The sequence below is a fragment of the Strix aluco genome, unplaced genomic scaffold (genome assembly GCF_031877795.1).
Source record: "Strix aluco isolate bStrAlu1 unplaced genomic scaffold, bStrAlu1.hap1 HAP1_SCAFFOLD_183, whole genome shotgun sequence".
Classification (NCBI taxonomy): Eukaryota; Metazoa; Chordata; class Aves; order Strigiformes; family Strigidae; genus Strix; species Strix aluco.
This window is the reverse complement of record NW_027436618.1, coordinates 13,161-35,150: the sequence shown is the minus strand read 5'-3', so window position 1 is coordinate 35,150 and position 21,990 is coordinate 13,161. Positions and strand designations below refer to the sequence as shown.

Genomic DNA, 21,990 nt, shown 5'->3' with positions numbered 1-21,990 from the left:
CATCGAACCTCTACAAACGCCGGATTTTTTGGGGGGGCTGAACCCCCGATTTGTGGTTTATGCCCTAATTTTGGGGGTGCAGGCTCTTGGGGACCCCCCCCCCCCCCCAAAAATTGTGTGTGTGTCCCCCCCCCAGGTGGAGAGACACATGTGTGACGGGGACATCGTCATCTTCAACCGCCAGCCCACGCTGCACAAGATGTCCATGATGGGCCACCGCGTCCGCATCCTGCCCTGGTCCACCTTCCGCCTCAACCTCAGGTACCCGGCACCCCGAAATTTCTCCCTTTGTGCCCCAAAATTTCTCCCTTTGTGCCCCCAAAATTTTTCCCCTTTGTGCTCCCAGAATTTCCTCCCTCTGCGCCCCGAAATTTCTCCCTTTGTGCCCCAAAATTTTTCCCCTTTGTGCCCCAAAATTTTCGTCCTGCGCCCCCAGAATTTCCTCCCTTTGTGCCCCAAAATTTCCTCCCTTTGTGCCCCAAAATTTTCCCCTTTGTGCCTCAAAATTTCTCCCTTTGTGCCCCCGAAATTTCTCCCTTTGTGCCCCGAAATTTCTCCCTTTGTGCCCCGAAATTTCTCCCTTTGTGCCCCGAAATTTCTCCCTTTGTGCCCCGAAATTTTTCCCCTTTGTGCCCCAAAATTTTTGTCCCGTGCCCCCAAAATTTCCTCCCTTTGTGCCCCAAAATTTCTCCCTTTGTGCCCCCAAAATTTTTCCCCTTTGTGCCCAAAATTTTCGTCCTGCGCCCCCAGAATTTCCTCCCTTTGTGCCCCAAAATTTCCTCCCTTTGTGCCCCAAAATTTCCTCCCTTTGTGCCCCAAAATTTCCTCCCTTTGTGCCCCAAAATTTTTCCCCTTTGTGCCCCAAAATTTTCGTCCTGCGCCCCCAGAATTTCCTCCCTTTGTGCCCCAAAATTTCTCCCTTTGTGCCCCCAAAATTTCTCCCTTTGTGCCCCCAAAATTTCCTCCCTTTGTGCCCCAAAATTTCCTCCCTTTGTGCCCCAAAATTTCCTCCCTTTTTGCTCCCAAAATTTCCTCCCTTTGTGCCCCAAAATTTCCTCCCTTTGTGCCCCAAAATTTTCTCCCTTTTTGCTCCCAAATTTTTCCCCTTTCTGCCCCGAAATTTTTCCCCTTTCTGCCCCGAAATTTCCTCCCTTTGTGCTCCTAGAATCTCCCCCTCTGTGCCCCAAAATTTTCTTCTTTTTTGCTCCCAAAATTTTTCCCCTTTGTGCCCCAAAATTTCCTCCTTTGTGCTCCCAGAATTTTCCCCTCTGTGCCCCAAAATTTTTTTTACTTTGTGCCCCCGAAATTTTCCCCCTTTGTGCCCCGAAATTTTCCCCCTTTGTGCCCCCAAATTTTCCCCCTTTGTGCCCCAAAATTTCCCCCTTTGTGCCCCAAAATTTCCCCCTCTGTGCCCCCCAAATTTTCTTCTTTTTTGCTCCCAAATTTCCTCCCTTTGTGCCCCAAATTTCCTCCCTCTGTGCCCCAAAATTTCCTCCCTCTGTGCCCCAAAATTTTCTTCTTTTTTGCTCCCCAAATTTTTCCCCTCTGTGCCCCAAAATTTCCTCCCTTTTTGCTCCCAGAATTTCCCCCTTTGTGCCCCAAAATTTCCCCCTTTGTGCCCCAAAATTTCCCCCTTTGTGCCCCAAAATTTCCCCCTTTGTGCCCCAAAATTTCCCTCTTTTTTGCTCCCAAATTTCCTCCCTTTGTGCCCCAAAATTTTCTCCCTTTGTGCCCCAAAATTTTCTCCCTTTGTGCCCCAAAATTTCCTCCCTCTGTGCCCCAAAATTTTCTTCTTTTTTGCTCCCCAAATTTTTCCCCTTTGTGCCCCAAATTTTTCCCCTCTGTGCCCCAAAATTTCCTCCCTTTTTGCTCCCAGAATTTTTTCCTCTGTGCCCCAAATTTTTCCCCTTTGTGCCCCCAAATTTTCCCCCTTTGCCCCCAAATTTCCCCCCCCCCCTGTGTGTGTGCCCCCCGGAATTCCCCCCCTGACCGTGTGTGTGTCTCCCCCCCCCCCCCTCCCCGCAGTGTCACCACCCCCTACAACGCGGATTTCGACGGGGACGAGATGAACCTTCACCTGCCGCAGTCCCTGGAGACGCGGGCGGAGATCCAGGAGCTCGCCATGGTCCCGCGCATGATCGTCACCCCCCAGTCCAACCGCCCCGTCATGGGCATCGTGCAGGACACGCTCACCGCCGTCCGCAAGTTCACCAAGCGCGACGTCTTCCTCGAGCGCGTAGTCCCCTTCGGGGGGGTCCTGGGGGGGGGGGGCCAGAGGGGGTTGTTGCCTGTTAAAAGGGGGGTTTGGGGGGGTAGGGGGGGGGGGTTTGGGGTGTCTGTGGGGTAAAGGAGGGGGTTTGGGGTGTGGTACTGGGGTTTAGGGGTGATTTTGGGGGGTCTGTGGGGTAAAGGAGGGGGTTTGGGGTGTGCTCAGGGTGTGATACTGGGGTTTGGGGGTGATTTTGGGGTGTGTGTGGGCTAAAGGAGGGGGTTTGGGGTGTGGTACTGGGGATTAGGGGTGATTTTGGGGTGTTTCTGGGCCAAAGGAGGGGTTTTGGGATGTGATACTGGGGTTTAGGGCTGATTTTGGGGTGTCTATGGGCCAAAGGAGGGGGTTTGGGGTGTCCTTGGGGTGTGATACTGGGGGTTGGGGGTGATTTTGGGGTGTCTGTGGGCTAAAGGAGGGGTTTTGGGGTGTGCTCAGGGTGTGGTACTGGGGTTTAGGGGTGATTTTGGGGTGTCCGTGGGCCAAAGGAGGGGGTTTGGGGTGTGGTACTGGGGGTTGGGGGTGATTTTGGGGGGTCTGTGGGGTAAAGGAGGGGGTTTGGGGTGTGCTCAGGGTGTGATACTGGGGTTTGGGGGTGATTTTGGGGTGTGTGTGGGGTAAAGGAGGGGGTTTGGGGTGTGGTACTGGGGATTAGGGGTGATTTTGGGGTGTTTCTGGGCCAAAGGAGGGGTTTTGGGATGTGATACTGGGGTTTAGGGCTGATTTTGGGGTGTCTATGGGCCAAAGGAGGGGGTTTGGGGTGTCCTTGGGGTGTGATACTGGGGGTTGGGGGTGATTTTGGGGTGTCTGTGGGCTAAAGGAGGGGTTTTGGGGTGTGCTCAGGGTGTGGTACTGGGGTTTAGGGGTGATTTTGGGGTGTCCGTGGGCCAAAGGAGGGGGTTTGGGGTGTGGTACTGGGGGTTGGGGGTGATTTTGGGGGGTCTGTGGGGTAAAGGAGGGGGTTTGGGGTGTGGTACTGGGGTTTAGGGGTGATTTTGGGGGGTCTGTGGGCCAAAGGAGGGGGTTTGGGGTGTGGTACTGGGGTTTAGGGGTGATTTTGGGGGGTCTGTGGGGTAAAGGAGGGGGTTTGGGGTGTGGTACTGGGGTTTAGGGGTGATTTTGGGGGGTCTGTGGGGTAAAGGAGGGGTTTTGGGGTGTGCTCAGGGTGTGATACTGGGGGTTGGGGGTGATTTTGGGGTGTCCGTGGGCCAAAGGAGGGGGTTTGGGGTGTGGTACTGGGGTTTAGGGGTGATTTTGGGGGGTCTGTGGGGTAAAGGAGGGGGTTTGGGGTGTGGTACTGGGGTTTAGGGGTGGTTTTGGGGTGTCTGTGGGCTAAAGGAGGGGTTTTGGGGTGTGCTCAGGGTGTGATACTGGGGTTTGGGGGGGTTGTGGTGGTGGGGGGGTGGAGGGTGGGTGGTGGGGTGGGGGGGAATGGGTGTGTGGGGTAAAGGAGGGGGTTTGGGGGTGTGGTACTGGGGATTAGGGGTGATTTTGGGGTGTTTCTGGGCCAAAGGAGGGGTTTTGGGATGTGATACTGGGGTTTAGGGCTGATTTTGGGGTGTCTATGGGCCAAAGGAGGGGGTTTGGGGTGTCCTTGGGGTGTGATACTGGGGGTTGGGGGTGATTTTGGGGTGTCTGTGGGCTAAAGGAGGGGTTTTGGGGTGTGCTCAGGGTGTGGTACTGGGGTTTAGGGGTGATTTTGGGGTGTCCGTGGGCCAAAGGAGGGGGTTTGGGGTGTGGTACTGGGGGTTGGGGGTGATTTTGGGGGGTCTGTGGGGTAAAGGAGGGGGTTTGGGGTGTGGTACTGGGGTTTGGGGGTGATTTTGGGGTGTGTGTGGGCTAAAGGAGGGGGTTTGGGGTGTGGTACTGGGGTTTAGGGGTGATTTTGGGGGGTCTGTGGGGTAAAGGAGGGGGTTTGGGGTGTGGTACTGGGGTTTAGGGCTGATTTTGGGGTGTCTATGGGCCAAAGGAGGGGGTTTGGGGTGTCCTTGGGGTGTGATACTGGGGGTTGGGGGTGATTTTGGGGTGTCCTTGGGCCAAAGGAGGGGGTTTGGGGTGTGATACTGGGGTTTAGGGGTGATTTTGGGGTGTCTGTGGGCTAAAGGAGGGGTTTTGGGGTGTGGTACTGGGGGTTGGGGGTGATTTTGGGGTGTCTATGGGCCAAAGGAGGAGGTTTGGGGTGTCCTTGGGGTGTGATACTGGGGTTTGGGAAGGATTTTGGGGTGTTTTTGGGCCAAAGGAGGGGCTTTGGGGTGTGGTACTGGGGTTTAGGGGTGATTTTGGGGGGTCTGTGGGGTAAAGGAGGGGGTTTGGGGTGTGGTACTGGGGGTTGGGGGTGATTTTGGGGGGTCTGTGGGCCAAAGGAGGAGGTTTGGGGTGTCCTTGGGGTGTGATACTGGGGTTTGGGAAGGATTTTGGGGTGTTTTGGGGCCAAAGGAGGGGCTTTGGGGTGTGGTACTGGGGTTTAGGGGTGATTTTGGGGGGTCTGTGGGGTAAAGGAGGGGGTTTGGGGTGTGGTACTGGGGGTTGGGGGTGATTTTGGGGGGTCTGTGGGCCAAAGGAGGAGGTTTGGGGTGTCCTTGGGGTGTGATACTGGGGTTTGGGAAGGATTTTGGGGTGTTTTGGGGCCAAAGGAGGGGCTTTGGGGTGTGGTACTGGGGTTTAGGGGTGATTTTGGGGGGTCTGTGGGGTAAAGGAGGGGTTTTGGGGTGTGCTCAGGGTGTGATACTGGGGTTTGGGGGTGATTTTGGGGTGTCTGTGGGCCAAAGGAGGGGGTTTGGGGTGTCCTTGGGGTGTGATACAGAAGTTTAAGGATGATTTTGGGGTGTCTGTGGGCCGCAGAGGGGTTTTTTGGGGGTCCTGTGTGGATTTGGGGTGATTTTGGGGTGTCCCTGGGCCGCAGAGGGGTTTTGGGGTGTCCTCAGGGTGTGACAGGAGGATCTGGGGCTCCTTCTGGGGTCTCCTTAATCAACAGGAAGGTTTTGGGGTATTTTGGGGCATTTTGGGGCTGTAGTGAGGAAAATTTGGGGCCTTTGTCTGGAGTCTTGATCAACAGAAGATTTTGGGGTGTTTTGAGGCATTTTTGGGTTGTGGGAATATTTGGGGCCTTTATCTGGAGTCTCCTTGATAACAGGAAGATTTTTGGGGTATTTTGAGGCAATTTTGGGTTGTGGGGGGAATATTTGGGGTATTTTGGGGCTGTAGTGAGGAAAATTTGGGGCCTTTCTCTGGAGTCTTGACCGACAGGAAGATTTTGGGGTGTTTTGAGGCATTTTTGGGCTGTGGGGGGAATATTTGGGGCCTTTTTCTGGAGTCTCCTTGATCAACAGGAAGGTTTTGGGGTATTTTGAGGCAATTTTGGGTTGTTGGGGGGGAATATTTGGGGTATTTTGGGCTGTAGTGAGGAACATTTGGGGCCTTTCTTTGGAGTCTTGACCAACAGGACGATTTTTGGTGTATTTTGAGGCATTTTGGGACTGGGGGGAATATTTTCACCCTGTTTTTGGGGCCTCCTTGATCAACAGGAAGGTTTTGGGGTATTTTGAGGCATTTTTGGGCTGTGGGGGGAATATTTGGGGTATCTTGGGGCATTTTGGGGCTGTAGTGAGGAAAATTTGGGGCCTTTGTCTGGAGTCTTGACCGACAGGAAGGTTTTGGGGTGTTTTGAGGCATTTTTGGGGCTGTGGGGGGAATATTTGGGGCCTTTTTCTGGAGTCTCCTTGATCAACAGGAAGGTTTTGGGGTATTTTGAGGCAATTTTGGGTTGTTGGGGGGGAATATTTGGGGTATTTTGGGCTGTAGTGAGGAACATTTGGGGCCTTTCTTTGGAGTCTTGACCAACAGGACGATTTTTGGTGTATTTTGAGGCATTTTGGGACTGGGGGGAATATTTTCACCCTGTTTTTGGGGCCTCCTTGATCAACAGGAAGGTTTTGGGGTATTTTGAGGCATTTTTGGGCTGTGGGGGGAATATTTGGGGTATCTTGGGGCATTTTGGGGCTGTAGTGAGGAAAATTTGGGGCCTTTGTCTGGAGTCTTGACCGACAGGAAGATTTTGGGGTGTTTTGAGGCATTTTTGGGCTGTGGTGGGAGTATTTGGGCTATTTTGGGGCATTTTGGGGTTATAGTGAGGAAAATTTGGGGCCTTTCTCTGGAGTCTTGATCAACAGGAAGATTTTGGGGTGTTTTGAGGCATTTTGGGGCGCTTTGGGGAGCGTTTGGGGTGTCGCTGCCTTGCAGGAGAGCTCGGAGGGTTTTTTTTTTTTTTGGGGGGGGGGGGGATCTGTGTTTTGGGGTGCTGACGGGGTGTCGTCGCCCCGCAGGGGGAGGTGATGAACCTGCTGATGTTCCTCTCGACGTGGGACGGGAAGGTGCCTCAACCCGCCATCTTGAAGCCGCGGCCGCTCTGGACGGGGAAGCAGATCTTCTCCCTCATCATCCCCGGGCACATCAACTGCATCCGCACCCACAGCACCCACCCCGACGACGAGGACAGCGGCCCCTACAAACACATCTCCCCCGGGGACACCAAGGTGGGGCTGGGGGGGGCTGGGGAGGGGCTGGGGGGGGGCTGGGAGGGGCTGGGGGGGGGCTGGGGAGGAGCTGGGGGGGCTGGGGAGGGGCTGGGGGGGGCTGGGGAGGGCTGGGGGGAGCTGGGGAGGGGCTGGAGGGGCTGGGGAGGGGCTGGGGGGGGCTGGGGAGGCTGGGGGGGAGCTGGGGGGGCTGGGGAGGGGCTGGGGGGGCTGGGGAGGGAGCTGGGGGGGCTGGGGAGGGGCTGGGGGGGCTGGGGAGGGGCTGGGGAGGGGCTGGGGGGGGCTGGGGGGGGGCTGGGGGGGGAGCTGGGGAGGGGCTGGGGGGGGCTGGGGGGGGAGCTGGGGGGGCTGGGGGGGGGGCTGGGGAGGGGCTGGGGGGGGCTGGGGAGGGGCTGGAGGGGCTGGGGAGGGGCTGGGGGGGCTGGGGAGGGAGCTGGGGGGGGCTGGGGGGGGGCTGGGGAGGGGCTGGGGGGGCCGGGGGGGGGGCGGGAAGGCGCCTGGTTTGGGTTTCTGCTGACATTTAAATAACGGGTTTAAATTTGTATTTTAAGATTTAGCTGTTTTTAAGCTTAAATTATAAAAATTTAAAATTTAGCTATTTTAAAACGTAAATTATAAAATTTTATTTTAAAATTTAGCTAATTTTAAACTTAAATTATACAATTTTAGAATTTAGCTATTTTTAAGCTTAAACTTTAAGATTTTATTTTAAAATTTAGCTACTTTTAAACTTAAATTATAAAATTTTATTTTAATGTTTAGCTATTTTTAAGCTTAAATTTTAAGATTTTATTTTAAAGTTTAGCTATTTTTAAACTTAAACTATAAAATTTTAAAATTTAGCTATTTTAAACTTAAAATTTTATAATTTAAGATTTAGCTGTTTTTAAGCTTAAATTATAAAAATTTAAAATTTAGCTATTTTTAAACTTAAACTATAAAATTTTATTTTTAAATTTAGCTATTTGAAACTTAAATTATAAAACTTTAAATTTAGCTATTTTTAAGCTTAAATTATAAAATTTTGCGGCTTAATGTTCCAATTTTTGGGTTTTAATTTTAAAATGTCTTAAATTTCCCAATATTTTTTAAATTTTAAAATTTTCTAATTTTTAATTTTAAATTTTTTTAAATAGAAAGTTTAAATTTTTAAAATTTTAAGAGCTCTTTTGATTTTAAAAATCCATTTTAGATTTTTAATCTAAGTTTTTATATGTTAAAGTTTTTTTTAATATTTTAATCAAAATTGTCAAAATTTTTATTTGCATTTTAAAATTTCCCAAACTTTTGAAATGTTGATGTTTAATTTTTTACATTTTTAAGTAAGTTTTACATGTTTGAGATTTTTGAGTTTGAGATTTTTAAGTTTTAGATTTCTATAGATTTTTAAGTTTGATATTTTTAAATTTTCATCTTGGGGATTTTTTAAGTTTGAGGGTTTTAAGTTTGAGGGTTTTAAAGATTTCTATAGGGTTTTAAGTTTGAGGGTTTAAGTTTTTGTCTTGGGAATGTTTGAGATTTTTAAGTTTTTATCTTTTGAGGTTTTTGAAGTTTGAGATTTTTAAGTTTTGGTCTTGGGAATCTTTAAGTTTGAGATTTTTATAGTTTTCTATAGATTTTTAAGTTTGAGATTTTTAAGTTTGAGATTTTTAAATTTTTATCTTTTGAGGTTTTTGAAGTTTGAGATTTTTAAGTTTTTGTCTTGGGAATCTTTAAGTTTGAGATTTTTATAGTTTTCTATAGATTTTTAAGTTTGAGATTTTTAAGTTTGAGATTTTTAAGTTTGAGATTTTTAAGTTTGAGATTTTTAAGTTTGAGATTTTTAAGTTTGAGATTTTTAAGTTTGAGATTTTTAAATTTTTATCTTTTGAGGTTTTTGAAGTTTGAGATTTTTAAATTTTTATCTTTTGAGGTTTTTGAAGTTTGAGATTTTTAAATTTTTATCTTTTGAGGTTTTTGAAGTTTGAGATTTTTAAGTTTTGGTCTTGGGAATCTTTAAGTTTGAGATTTTTATAGTTTTCTATAGATTTTTAAGTTTGAGATTTTTAAGTTTGAGATTTTTAAATTTTTATCTTTTGAGGTTTTTGAAGTTTGAGATTTTTAAGTTTTTGTCTTGGGAATCTTTAAGTTTGAGATTTTTATAGTTTTCTATAGATTTTTAAGTTTGATATTTTTAAGTTTGAGATTTTTAAGTTTGAGATTTTTAAATTTTATCTTTTGAGGTTTTTGAAGTTTGAGATTTTTAAGTTTGAGATTTTTAAATTTTTATCTTTTGAGGTTTTTGAAGTTTGAGATTTTTAAATTTTTATCTTGGGAATTTTTAAGTTTGAGATTTTTAAGTTATCTTGAGATTTCTGAATTTCTAATTTTTAGACTTTATTTTCCAGCATTTTAATTTTTAAATTTTGAAATTAAAATTCAAAGTAAAACCAGAAAGTGAAACACAGCAAAAAAATAAACTCTCGCGTTTAACTCTTACACCTTGTAAAAACTTTTATAAAATTCTCAAAGTCCAGATTTAAAATTCACAAAACCCGTTTCAATTTTAAATATTTCAATTAATTTTTTTAGTTTAAAATTTCAAATTTTTTAAAAAAATTTTTTTTTTTTTTTTCACGTGAATTGGCGCGTTTTGCGCGCGCAGGTGGTGGTGGAGAACGGGGAGCTGATCATGGGCATCCTGTGCAAGAAGTCTCTGGGCACGTCGGCCGGGTCCCTGGTGCACATCTCCTACCTGGAGATGGGCCACGACACCACCCGCCTCTTCTACAGCAACATCCAGACCGTCATCAACAACTGGCTGCTCATCGAGGGTGGGCGCGGGGCCTGGCGGGGGGGCTGGACCCCTTTTTTGGGGATAAGGGGGGGCCTGGGTGTGTTGGGGGGGGGGCTTTGAGCCTCTTTTTGGGGGATAATGGGGGATCTGGGGTGTTGGGGGGCTTTGACCCCCTTTTTTTGGGATAAGGGGGGGCCTGGGTGTCTTGGGGGGGCTTTGAGCTCTTTTTTGGGGATAAGGGGGACCTGGGTGTCTTGGGGGGGAGCTGGACCCCCTTTTTTGGGGATAAGGGGGATCTGGGTGTGTTGGGGGGGCCCTGACCCCCTTTTTTGGGGATAAGGGGGATCTGGGTGTGTTGGGGGGGGTCTTTGACCCCCTTTTTGGGGATAAGGGGGACCAGGTGTCCTGGGGGGGGCTTTGACCCCCTTTTTTGGGGGATAAGGGGGACCTGGGTGTGTTGGGGGGGCCCTGACCCCCTTTTTTGGGGATAAGGGGGACCTGGGTGTGTTGGGGTGGGCCCTGACCCCCTTTTTTGGGATAAGGGGGGGCCTGGGTGTGTTGGGGGGGGGGCTTTGAGGCCTCTTTTTGGGGGATAATGGGGGATCTGGGTCTGTTGGGGGGGCTTTGACCCCCTTTTTTTGGGATAAGGGGGGGCCTGGGTGTCTTGGGGGGGCTGGACCCCTTTTTGGGGATAAGGGGGGGCCTGGTGCGTTGGGGGGGGCTTTGAGTCTCTTTTTGGGGATAAGGGGGGGCTGGGTGCATTGGGGGGGCTTTGACCCCCTTTTTGGGGATAAGGGGGGCCTGGTGCGTTGGGGGGGGCTTTGAGTTCTCTTTTGGGGATAAGGGGGGGCCTGGGTGCATTGGGGGGGCTTTGACCCCCTTTTTTGGGGATAAGGGGGGCCTGGGTGTGTTGGGGGGGCTTTGACCCCCTTTTTTGGGGATAAGGGGGGATCTGGGTGTCTTGGGGGGGGTCTTTGAGCCTCTTTTTGGGGATAAGGGGGGACCTGGGTGTCTTGGGGGGGGGCTGGACCCCTTTTTTGGGGATAAGGGGGGATCTGGGTGTGTTGGGGGGGCCCTGACCCCCTTTTTTGGGGATAAGGGGGACCTGGGTGTGTTGGGGGGCCCTGACCCCCGTTTTTGGGGATAAGGGGATCTGGGTGTGTTGGGGGGGGCTTTGAGCCTCTTTTTGGGGATAAGGGGGACCCAGGTGTGTTGGGGGGGTCTTTGACCCCCTTTTTGGGGATAAGGGGGACCCAGGTGTCCTGGGGGGGGCTTTGACCCCCTTTTTTGGGGATAAGGGGGACCTGGGTGTGGTGGGGGCTTTGACCCCCTTTTTTGGGGATAAGGGGGACCTGGGTGTCTTGGGGGGGGTCTTTGACCCTCTTTTTTGGGGGTAATGGGGGACCCGGGTGTGTTGGGGGGGGCCCTTGACCCCCCTTTTTGGGGATAAGGGGGATCTGGGTGTCTTGGGGGGGGCTTTGACCCCCTTTTTGGGGGGATAAGGGGGACCCAGGTGTCTTGGGGGGGGTCTTTGACACTCTTTTTGGGGGATAATGGGGGACCCGGGTGTCTTGGGGGGCCCTTGACCCCCTTTTTTAGGTACAAGGGGGATCCGGGTATATTGGGGGGGGCTTTGACCCCCCTTTTCTGGACAATGGGGCCCCAGATGTTCTGGGGGGCCTTGACCCCCTTTTTGGGGACAAGGGGCACCCAGGTGTATTGGGAGGCCCTTTGACCCCCTTATTTGGGGCCAACAGGGACGCAGATGTTTTGGGGGGCCCCTTGGCCCCCCCATTTTTTTGGCCCTGTCCTGCCTTACCCACCGGGGGGGGCCCTCGCACCCCTTTCCTGCCACATGTCCCCTGGGGTCAGGAGAGAACATGGCAAAGGGTTGGGTTTGGGGGTGACAGGCACCTTCTGGGGGGGGACAGGTTCGAAGTGGGGGGGCCACCCTGAAATGGGGGGCACCCACCTGAACCCCAGTTTATCCCTGCCCCCCCCCCCCCCCCCAGGTCACACCATCGGCATCGGGGACTCCATCGCCGACGCAAAAACCTACCAGGACATCCAAAACACCATCAAAAAAGGCCAAACAAGACGTCATTGAGGTGGGTTTTGGGGGGGCTCCCAAGATTTTTGGGGGGGTCCCCAAGATTTTGGGGTGCCTTGAGGATGCTGTGAGACCTCCAGGTGGAATTTGGGGTGTCCTTAGTTGGGGGGGGGGGGGGGGGTGCGGGTTTGGACGCTCCCACCCGGTTTGGAGCCTTCCTTGGTGATGCTGGGGGGTCCCAGCGAGTTTTGGGGGTACCTCCAAGGGGATTTTGGGGGGATCCCCAAAGTTTTGGGTGCTCTTGTGTGTCTACAGGTTTTGGGGTGCCCTAGGGGATCTGTGGGATTGGAGGGGGGGTGTGATTTAGATTCTCCTGGGTTTTTGGGGTATTCTCAATGATTGAGGGTATTTTGGGGGGCTCCCTGGGGGTTTTGGGGTGTCCCCAGTTTCCCCAGGACATTTTGGGGTGCTCCATGGGGGTTTGGGGTGTCCCAGTTTCCCTAGGACATTTTGGGGTGCTCCCTGTGGTTTTGGGGTGTCCCCAGTTTCCCTAGGACATTTTGGGGGCTCCCTGGGGGTTTTGGGGGTGTCCCCAGTTTCCCCAGGACATTTTGGGGTGCTCCATGGGGGTTTTGGGTGTCCCCCAGGACATTTTGGGGTGCTCTGTGGGGTTTTGGGGTGTCCCCAGTTTCCCTAGGACATTTTGGGGGCTCCCTGGGGGTTTTGGGGTGTCCCAGTTTGTCTAGGACATTTTGGGGTGCTCTGTGGGGTTTTGGGGTGTCCCAGTTTCTCTAGGACATTTTGGGGTGCTCCTGGGGGTTTTGGGTGTCCCCAGTTTCCCTAGGACATTTTGGGGGCTCCCTGGGGGTTTTGGGGTGTCCCAGTTTCCCCTAGGACATTTTGGGGTGCTCATGGGGGTTTTGGGGTGTCCCAGGACATTTTGGGTGCTCTGTGGGGTTTTGGGGTGTCCCCAGTTTCCCTAGGACATTTTGGGGGCTCCCTGGGGGTTTTGGGGTGTCCCAGTTTGTCTAGGACATTTTGGGGTGCTCCCTGGGGGTTTTGGGGTGTCCCCAGTTTCCCTAGGACATTTTGGGGAGCTCCGGGGGGTTTTGGGGTGTCCCAGTTTCCCTTGGACATTTTGGGGGCTCCCTGGGGTTTTGGGGTGTCCCAGTTTCCCTAGGACATTTTGGGGTGCTCCATGGGGGTTTTGGGGTGTCCCCAGGACATTTTGGGGAGCTCCGTGGGGTTTTGGGGTGTCCCCAGTTTCCCCAGGACATTTTGGGGTGCTCCTGGGGTTTGGGGTGTCCAGTTTCTCTAGGACATTTTGGGGTGCTCCCTGGGGGTTTTGGGGGTGTCCCCAGTTTCCCTAGGACATTTTGGGGTGCTCCCTGGGGGTTTTGGGGTGTCCCCACTTTCCCTAGGACATTTTGGGGTGCTCCCTGGGTTTTGGGGTGTCCCCAGCTTTCCTAGCACATTTTGGGGTGCTTTGGAGCACCCCCATAGATGCCAGGAAGATTTGGGGCCCCTCCGCAGCCATTTACCTCCCCCCTACTCCCCCCACCCTGGGACACTCTGGCCCTCCCACGGGTGGTTTTCATCCCTCTCAACTCCTCAGAGATTTTTTAGGGGGTTCTCCAGGTTTTGGGGTGCCCCAGTGACATTTTCGGGGGGTCATAGGTGATCGAGAAGGCCCACAACAACGAGCTGGAGCCCACCCCGGGCAACACCCTGCGCCAAACCTTCGAGAACCAGGTGAACCGTATCCTCAACGACGCCCGGGACAAGACGGGTTCCTCGGCCCAAAAATCTCTCTCTGAGTACAACCAACTTCAAGTCCATGGTGGTGTCGGGCGCCAAAGGCTCCAAGATCAACATCTCGCAGGTCTTGGGGGGTTCTACGGGTCTTGGGGGGCCTCTCTGGGGTATGAGGGAGCTTCTAGGAGGATCTCTGTGGGGTTTGGGTGGGTTCCTGTTGGGTATTGTAGACTTTCGTGGGACCAGGTTTGGGTTCTATGGTGGTGTTGGGCACCAGGAGCTCCAAGGTCAACATCTCCCAGGTCTTGGGGGACTCTATGGGGCTTTGGGGGGTTCTACAGGGTCTTGGGGGGCCCCTCTGGGGTCTAAGGGAGCTTCCAGGAGGATCTCTGTGAGGTTTGGGTGGGTTCCTATTGGGTTTTGTAGACTTTTGTGGGACCAGCTTTGGGTTCTATGGTGGTGTTGGGTGCCAGAAGTTCCAAGGTCAACATCTCCCAGGTCTTGGGGGGCTCTATGGGTTTTGGGGGGTTCTACAGGGTCTTGGGGGGCCCTTCTGGGGTCTGAGGGAGCTTCCAAGAGGCTCTCTGTGAGGTTTGGGTGGGTTCTTGTTGGGTTTTATAGATCTCTGAGAGGTCTTCTTGGGGATTTGTGGTGGTGTTGGGTAGCAGAAATTCCAAGATCAACATTTCCCAGATCTTGGGGGGCTCTAGAGGGTCTTGAGGGGTTCTATGAGATCTTGGGGGGGCCCCTCTGGGGTGTAACGGAGCTTCCAAGAGGATCTCTGTGAGGTTTGGGCACGTTCCTGTTAGGTTTTGTAGACCTTTGTGGGACCAGCTTTGGGTTCTATGGTGGTGTTGGGCAACAGGAACTCCAAGATCAACATCTCCCATGTCTTGGGGGGCTCTAGGGGGTCTTGGGGGGCCCCTCTGGGGTGTAAGGGAGCTTCCAAGAGGATCTCTGTGAGGTTTGGGCAGGTTCTTGTTGGGATTTGTAGACCTTTGTGGGACCAGCTTTGGGTTCTGTGATGGTGTTGGGCACCAGGAGCTCCAAGATCAACATCTCCCAGATCTTGGGGGGCTCTAGGGCGTCTTGGGGGGCTCTAGGGGGTTTTGGGGGGCTCCTCTGGGGTCTAAGGGAGCTTCCAGGAGGATCTCTGTGAGGTTTGGGCAGGTTCTTGTTGGGATTTGTAGACCTTTGTGGGACCAGCTTTGGGTTCTGTGATGGTGTTGGGCACCAGAAGCTCCAAGATCAACATCTCCTATGTCTTGGGGGGCTCTAAGGGGGTCTTGGGGGGTTCTAGGGGGTTTTGGGGGGCTCCTCTGGGGTCTAAGGGAGCTTCCAGGAGGATCTCTGTGAGGTTTGGGCAGGTTCTTGTTGGGATTTGTAGACCTTTGTGGGACCAGCTTTGGGTTCTGTGATGGTGTTGGGCACCAGGAGCTCCAAGATCAACATCTCCCAGATCTTGGGGGGCTCTAGGGCGTCTTGGGGGGCTCTAGGGGGTCTTGGGGGGCCCCTCTGGGGTGTAAGGGAGCTTCCAGGAGGATCTCTGTGAGGTTTGGGCAGGTTCTTGTTGGGATTTGTAGACCTTTGTGGGACCAGCTTTGGGTTCTATGGTGGTGTTGGGCACCAGGAGGTCCAAGATCAACATCTCCCATGTCTTGGGGGGCTCTAGGGGGTCTTGGGGGGCCCCTCTGGGGTGTAAGGGAGCTTCCAGGAGGATCTCCGTGAGGTTTGGGCAGGTTCTTGTTGGATTTTGTAGACCTTTGTGGGACCAGCTTTGGGTTCTGTGATGGTGTTGGGCACCAGGAGCTCCAAGATCAACATCTACCAGATCTTGGGGGGCTCTACAGGGTCTTGGGGGGCTCTATGGGGTCTAAGGGGTGACCTGTGTTCATCACGGCAGCCCACGATGCCATTGTCCTCCAAGTTGACCATCTCCCAGATCCCTTGGGCTTCCCCACGGCCCCTCAGGCCCTTCCCCACGCCGTTTGTTGACGGTTATGAGGTCTGGGGGTGCTCGTGGTGTACCCCATAACCCCAGTGTCACCCCCAAACCCCCCCCCCAGGTGATTGCGGTGGTGGGGCAGCAGAACGTCGAGGGCAAACGCATCCCCTTCGGCTTCAAGCACCGGACGTTGCCCCATTTCATCAAAGACGATTACGGCCCCGAAAGTCGAGGTTTTGTAGAAAATTCGTATCTGGCCGGTCTCACCCCCACCGAGTTTTTTTTCCACGCCATGGGGGGCCGCGAGGGGCTCATCGACACCGCCGTCAAGACGGCCGAAACCGGTCAGAATCACCCCCAAAAAATAAAGCCCCCCCCCCTCCAATCTCCTCTAGGTACCCCCAGGGTGGTGGATGCAGCTTCGTGGGGTCACCAAGGGCTGGGAACCCTCCCCTGAGCGCCCCCCCCCCCCCCCCGGTTGTTAGGGGGGGTCCTTTGGGACCCTCAGACCCCCAAAATCTCCCCAGATGTCTCTTGGGGACCCCCCAAGTTCTCCGGGACCCCCCCCATCTCTTCCTGGAGCACCCCAACATAGTCATGGGAGTCCCCTGAGATTCTCAGACTCCAAACCCTCCCTAGATGCCTCCTGGGGGCCCCCCTAAAGCCCTCCAGGACCCCCAACCCATCCCCAGATCCCCCCCACTTTGTCAGGGGGGTCCCCTGGGACACTCAGACCCCCAAAACCTCCCCAGATGCCTCCTGGGGACCTCCAAAGCCCTCCAGGACCCCCCAACCCCTCCCTGAAGCACCCCAACAAAGTCATGGGGGTCCCGTGAGACTTTCAGACTCCAGACACCCCCTAGATGCGTCCTGGGGACCCCCCAAACACCTCCAGGACCCCCAACCCATCCCCAGATCCCCCCCACTTTGTCAGGGGGGTCCTCTGGGACACTCAGACCCCCAAAACCTCCCCAGATGCCTCCTGGGGACCTCCAAAGCCCTCCAGGACCCTCCAACCCCTCCCTGAAGCACCCCAACAGAGTCATGGGGGTCCCGTGAGACTTTCAGACTCCAGACACCCCCCAGATGCCTCCTGGGGACCCCCCAAAGCCCTTCAGGACCCTCAACCCATCCCCAGATCCCTCTGTTGCCCCGTCTGTGCCCCCCAGAGATCTCCGTGACCCCATGTTATCTCTCTGGAACCCCCAAGAGATCTCCAAACCATCCCTAGATGCCCCCCAAAGCCCTCCAGGACCCCCAACCCTTCCCCAGACCTTCTTGTTGCCCCATCTGTGCCCCCCACATATCTTTGTCTCCCCACATTTCCTCTCTGGAACCCCTTAGAGACCCCCAAAACCCTCCTTAGATGCCTCCTGGGGCCCTCCCAAAGCCCTCCAAGCACCCCCAAACCCCCACCCAGGGGTGACGACGTGTCCCTACCCCGTCCCCCTCTCAGGGTACATCCAGCGGCGACTGATCAAGTCGATGGAGTCGGTGATGGTGAAGTACGACGCCACGGTCCGTAACTCCATCAACCAGGTGGTGCAGCTGCGCTACGGCGAGGACGGGCTGGCGGGCGAGAGCGTCGAGTTCCAGAATCTGGCCACCCTCAAACCCTCCAATAAAGCCTTCGAGAAGAAGTAAGCGGTCCCCGACCTGCGGTGGGACACGTTTTGGGGGGGATTTTTTTGGGTTGGGGGATGTCCCAGAGCGGGGTGAGGTCTTGGGGGGTGGACTAGAAGCTTGGTGTCCTAGAGCTGAGCACATCTTGGGGTTCCTCAGCTGCCCCTTCCAACAGCTTGACCCATCTTGGGGTCCCCAGATTGCTTCTTTCAAGAGTTGGACACATCTTGGGGTCCACAAGCTGCTCCTATGAAGAGTTGGACCCATGTTGGGGTCCCTCAGCTGCTCCTACCAAGAGTTGGACCCATCTTGGGGTCCCTCGGTTGCTCTTTTCAAGAGCTTGACCCATGTTGGGGTCCCCAAGCGGCTCCTACCAAGAGTTGGACCCATGTTGGGGTCCCTCAGCTGCTCCTTCCAAGAGCTTGACCCAACTTGGGGTCCCCAAAATGCTCATTTCAGGAGTTGGACCCGTGTTGGGGTCCCTCAGCTGCTCCTACCAAGAGTTGGAGCCAACTTGGAGACCCCAAATTGATTCTTTCAAGAGCTTGACCCATGTTGGGGTCCCCAAGCTGCTCCTACCAAGAGCTTGACCCAACTTGGGGTCCCCAAAATGCTCATTTCAGGAGTTGGACCCATGTTCGGGTCCCTCAGCTGCTCCTACCAAGAGTTGGAGCCAACTTGGGGACCCCAAATTGCTTCTTTCAAGAGCTTGACCCATCTTGGGGTCCACAAGCTGCTCCTACCAAGAGTTGGACCCATGTTGGGGTCCCTCAGCTGCTCTTACCAAGAGTTGGACCCATGTTGGGGTCCCTCAGCTGCTCCTTCCAAGAGCTTGACCCATCTTGGGGTCCCCAAGCTGCTCCTACCAAGAGTTGGACCCATGTTCGGGTCCCTCAGCTGCTCCTACCAAGAGTTGCAGCCAACTTGGAGACCCCAAATTGCTTCTTTCAAGAGCTTGACCCATCTTGGGGTCCCCAAGATGCTCATTTCAAGAGTTGGACCCATGTTGGGGTCCCTCGGTTGCTCTTTTCAAGAGTTGGACCCATGTTGGGGTCCCCAAGCTGCTCCTACCAAGAGCTGGACCCATCTGGGGGTCCCCAAATTGCTTCTTTCAAGAGTTGGACCCATGTTGGGGTCCCTCAGCTGCCCCTTCCAAGAGCTTGACCCATCTTGGGATCCCCAAGATGCTCATTTCAAGAGTTGGACCCATGTTGGGGTCCCTCGGTTGCTCTTTTCAAGAGTTGGACCCATGTTGGGGTCCCCAAGCTGCTCCTACCAAGAGCTGGACCCATCTGGGGGTCCCCAAATTGCTTCTTTCAAGAGTTGGACCCATGTTGGGGTCCCTCAGCTGCCCCTTCCAAGAGCTTGACCCATCTTGGGATCCCCAAGATGCTCATTTCAAGAGTTGGACCCATGTTGGGGTCCCTCGGTTGCTCTTTTCAAGAGTTGGACCCATGTTGGGGTCCCCAAGCTGCTCCTACCAAGAGCTGGACCCATCTGGGGGTCCCCAAATTGCTTCTTTCAAGAGTTGGACCCATGTTGGGGTCCCTCAGCTGCCCCTTCCAAGAGCTTGACCCATCTTGGGATCCCCAAGATGCTCGTTTCAAGAGTTGGACCCATCTTGGGGTCCCTCGGTTGCTCTTTTCAAGAGCTGGACCCATCTTGGGGTCCCCAAGCTGCTCCTACCAAGAGTTGGACCCAACTTGGGGACCCCAAGATGCTCATTTCAAGAGTTGGACCCATGTTGGGGTCCCTCAGCTGCCCCTTCCAAGAGCTTGACCCATATTTTTTTATGAATAATCTCTAAAAAGGGATCTTCATCACCGTTTTTCTATAAATAATCGTTAAAAGGGAGTTTCATCCTTGTTTGTCTGTAAATAATCATTAAAAGGGGTTTTATCCTCATTTTTCTATAAATAATTGTTAAAAAGGGATTTTCATCACTGTTTTTCTAGAAATAATCGTTAAAAAGGATTTTCATCCTCGTTTTTCTATAAATAATCGTTTAAAGGGGTTTTTATTCTTGTTTTTGTACAAATAATTGTTGAAAAGGGGTTTTCATCGTTTTTCTGTAAATAATTGTTAAAAGAGATTTTCATTTCGGTTTTTCTATGAATAATCGTTAAAAAAGGGTTTTCATCCTCGTTTTTCTATACATAATCGTTAAAAAGGGATTTCCATCCTCGGTTTTTTGTAAATAATCGTTAAAAGGGGTTTTCATCCTCATTTTTCTATGAATAATCGTTAAAAAGGGATTTTCATCCTCGTTTTTCTGTAAATAATCGTTAAAAAGGGATTTTCATCCTCGTTTTTCTGTAAATAATCGTTAAAAAGGGATTTTCATCCTCGTTTTTCTGTAAATAATCGTTAAAAAGGGATTTTCATCCTCGTTTTTCTATGAATAATCGTTAAAAAAGGGTTTCCATTTTTATTTTCCTATGAATAATCGTTAAAAAGGGGTTTTCATCCTCGTTTTTCTATAAATAATCATTAAAAGGGGTTTTCATCCTCATTTTTTTGTAAATAATCGTTAAAAAGGGGTTTTCATTGTCGTTTTTTTGTAAATAATCGTTACAAGGGGTTTCCATTTTTATTTTTCTATGAATAATCATTAAAAGGGGTTTTAGTCCTCGTTTTTTTGTAAATAATCATTAAAAAGGGATTTTCGTCCTCGTTTTTTTGTAAATAATCATTAAAAAGGGATTTTCGTCCTCGTTTTTTTGTAAATAATCATTAAAAAGGGATTTTCGTCCTCGTTTTTTTGTAAATAATCATTAAAAAGGGATTTTCGTCCTCGTTTTTTTTGTAAATAATCATTAAAAAGGGATTTTCGTCCTCGTTTTTTTGTAAATAATCGTTAAAAAGGGATTTTCGTCCTCATTTTTCTACGATAAAAGGGGTTTCCATTTTTATTTTCCTATGAATAATCATTAAAAAGGGGTTTTCATCCTTGTTTTTTTGTAAATAATCATTAAAAAGGGATTTTCATCCCCGTTTTTCTACGAATAATCGCTAAAAGGGGTTTCCATCCTCACTTTTTTGTCAATAACCCTGAAGAAGGATTTTTACCCCCGTTTCCCTCCGACCCGCCCTTCAGAGGGATTTTCCCTCCCTCCCCCCCGCCCCCCCCCCAGCCCTTACAAGCCGTTTCCATCCTCCTTTTTCCATAACGAGTCACCAAAAGACCCTTCGGGGGATCCGTTAACCGTGTGTGTGTGTGTGTGTGTGTGTGTCCCACCCCGTGGGTACCCCCCCCCCAGGTTCAAGTTCGACTACACCAACGAGCGGGCGCTGCGGCGGACGCTGCAGGAGGAGCTGGTCAAGGACATCCTGTCCAACGCCCACATCCAGAACGAGCTCGAGCGGGAGTTCGAGAAGATGCGGGAGGACCGCGAGGTGCTGCGGGTCATCTTCCCCACCGGGGACAGCAAGGTGACCCCTAAATGCCCCCCCTGGGCCCCCAAACCCCCACCCTGGGTCCCCAAACCCCCCCCCGGGCCCCTAAACCCCCCCCTGGGTCCCCAAGCCCCCCCCCATGGCCCCCAAACCCCCCCCTGGGTCCCCAAACCCCCCCCGGGTCCCCAAACCCCCCCCGGGTCCCCAAGCCCCCACCCTGGGCCCCTAAACGCCTCCCTGGGCCCCCAAACCCCCCCCCTGGGCCCCCAAACCCCCCCCCTGGGCCCCCAAACCCCCCCCTGGGTCCCCAAACCCCCCCCTGGGTCCCCAAACCCCCCCCGGGCCCCTAAACGCCTCCCCGGGCGCCCAAACCCCCCCCCGGGCGCCCAAACCCCCCCCCCGGGCGCCCAAACCCCCTCCCTGGGTCCCCAAACGCCTCCCTGGGTCCCCAAACGCCCCCCCCGGGTCCCCAAACCCCCCCCCTGGGCACCCAAACCCCCCCCTGGGCGCCCAAACCCCCCCCCGGGTCCCCAAACGCCTCCCTGGGTCCCCAAACCCCCCCCCCCCCCCGGGCGCCCAAACCGCCCCCCCCCGGGCGCCCAAACCCCCTCCCTGCGCCCCCCAAACGCCCCCCCCTTTGCGCCCCCAAACACCCCCCCCCGGGCCCCCAAACCCCCCACCCGCACCCCCAAAGCCCCCCCTGCGCCCCCAAACCCCACCTGCACCCCCCTGGGAGGGTGGGGGGCAGCCCCAGGGGTGCCACTGCGCCCTGTTTGGGGACGGGGGGGGTCTCCCGTGGCCCTGTTTTGGGGTGCTTCCCCCCCTCCTGACCCCCTTTTCTTTCTGGGTGCCATTTTTGGGGGGGCTGCCCCCCCTCCTGCCCCCCTTTTTGGGGTGTAGCAGAGAGCAATGAACCCCCATTTCTTTCTGGGTGCTCTTTTTGGGGGGCTGCCCCCCTTTTTGGTGCCTATCAGGAGCCCATGAACCCCTTTTTTCTTTATAGATGCCTATTTTGGGGGGCTGTTCCCCTTTTTGGGGTTCAGCAGAGAGCACTGCACCCCCATTTCTTTCTGGGTGCCCTTTTGGGGGGGGGCTGCCCCCCTTCCTGCCCCCCTTTTTTGGGGTTAGATCTGGGGCTTTAGGGGGCAGATGTGGGGCTCTGGGGGTCAGATCTGGAGCTTTAGAGGCAGATTTGGGGGTGCTGACCCCTGGTGCCCCATTTTGAGGTGCTGAACCCCCGTTTTGGGGTGATGACACCCCATTTTCCCCCCCTCCCAGGTCGTGCTCCCCTGTAACCTGCTGCGGATGATCTGGAACGCCCAAAAAATTTTCCACATCAACTCGCGTCTCCCCTCCGACCTGCACCCCGTCAAGGTGGTGGAGGGTAAGTTTGGGGGGACCCCCACACCCCAAATTGAGCCTGAGCCTGGTAGGATGTCTTGGGGGGGGGGGGGGGGCTGAGGGGACCCCCAGGAGGGTGCCAGGGGATTTGGGGTCCCCCACCATCACCCCTCAGAAGGTTTTAGACGACTTCCGACACCCCACCATGATCCACAGTGGGAGGTGCTGGGGGATTTGGGGACCCCCCCCAGGAAGGTTTTGGGGGACTTGAGGACCCCAGTGACCCTCAAGAAGGTGCTGGGGGAT

The 21,990-nt window shown here is 53.1% G+C and overlaps 1 protein-coding gene across 1 annotated transcript in view; it reads left to right on the top strand.

Annotated features, from left to right (window-relative positions):
- LOC141919053 (DNA-directed RNA polymerase II subunit RPB1-like) overlaps positions 1-21,990 on the top strand; it is a 42,223-nt gene that overhangs the window by 7,385 nt on the left and 12,848 nt on the right. The window contains 12 exon segments of the mRNA XM_074814051.1: positions 137-261; positions 2,026-2,236; positions 6,589-6,798; positions 9,443-9,611; positions 11,587-11,654; positions 11,656-11,682; positions 13,302-13,448; positions 13,450-13,506; positions 15,446-15,668; positions 16,781-16,964; positions 20,208-20,379; positions 21,622-21,727. Of these exon segments, the coding sequence (XP_074670152.1) occupies positions 137-261; positions 2,026-2,236; positions 6,589-6,798; positions 9,443-9,611; positions 11,587-11,654; positions 11,656-11,682; positions 13,302-13,448; positions 13,450-13,506; positions 15,446-15,668; positions 16,781-16,964; positions 20,208-20,379; positions 21,622-21,727 (1,699 nt within the window).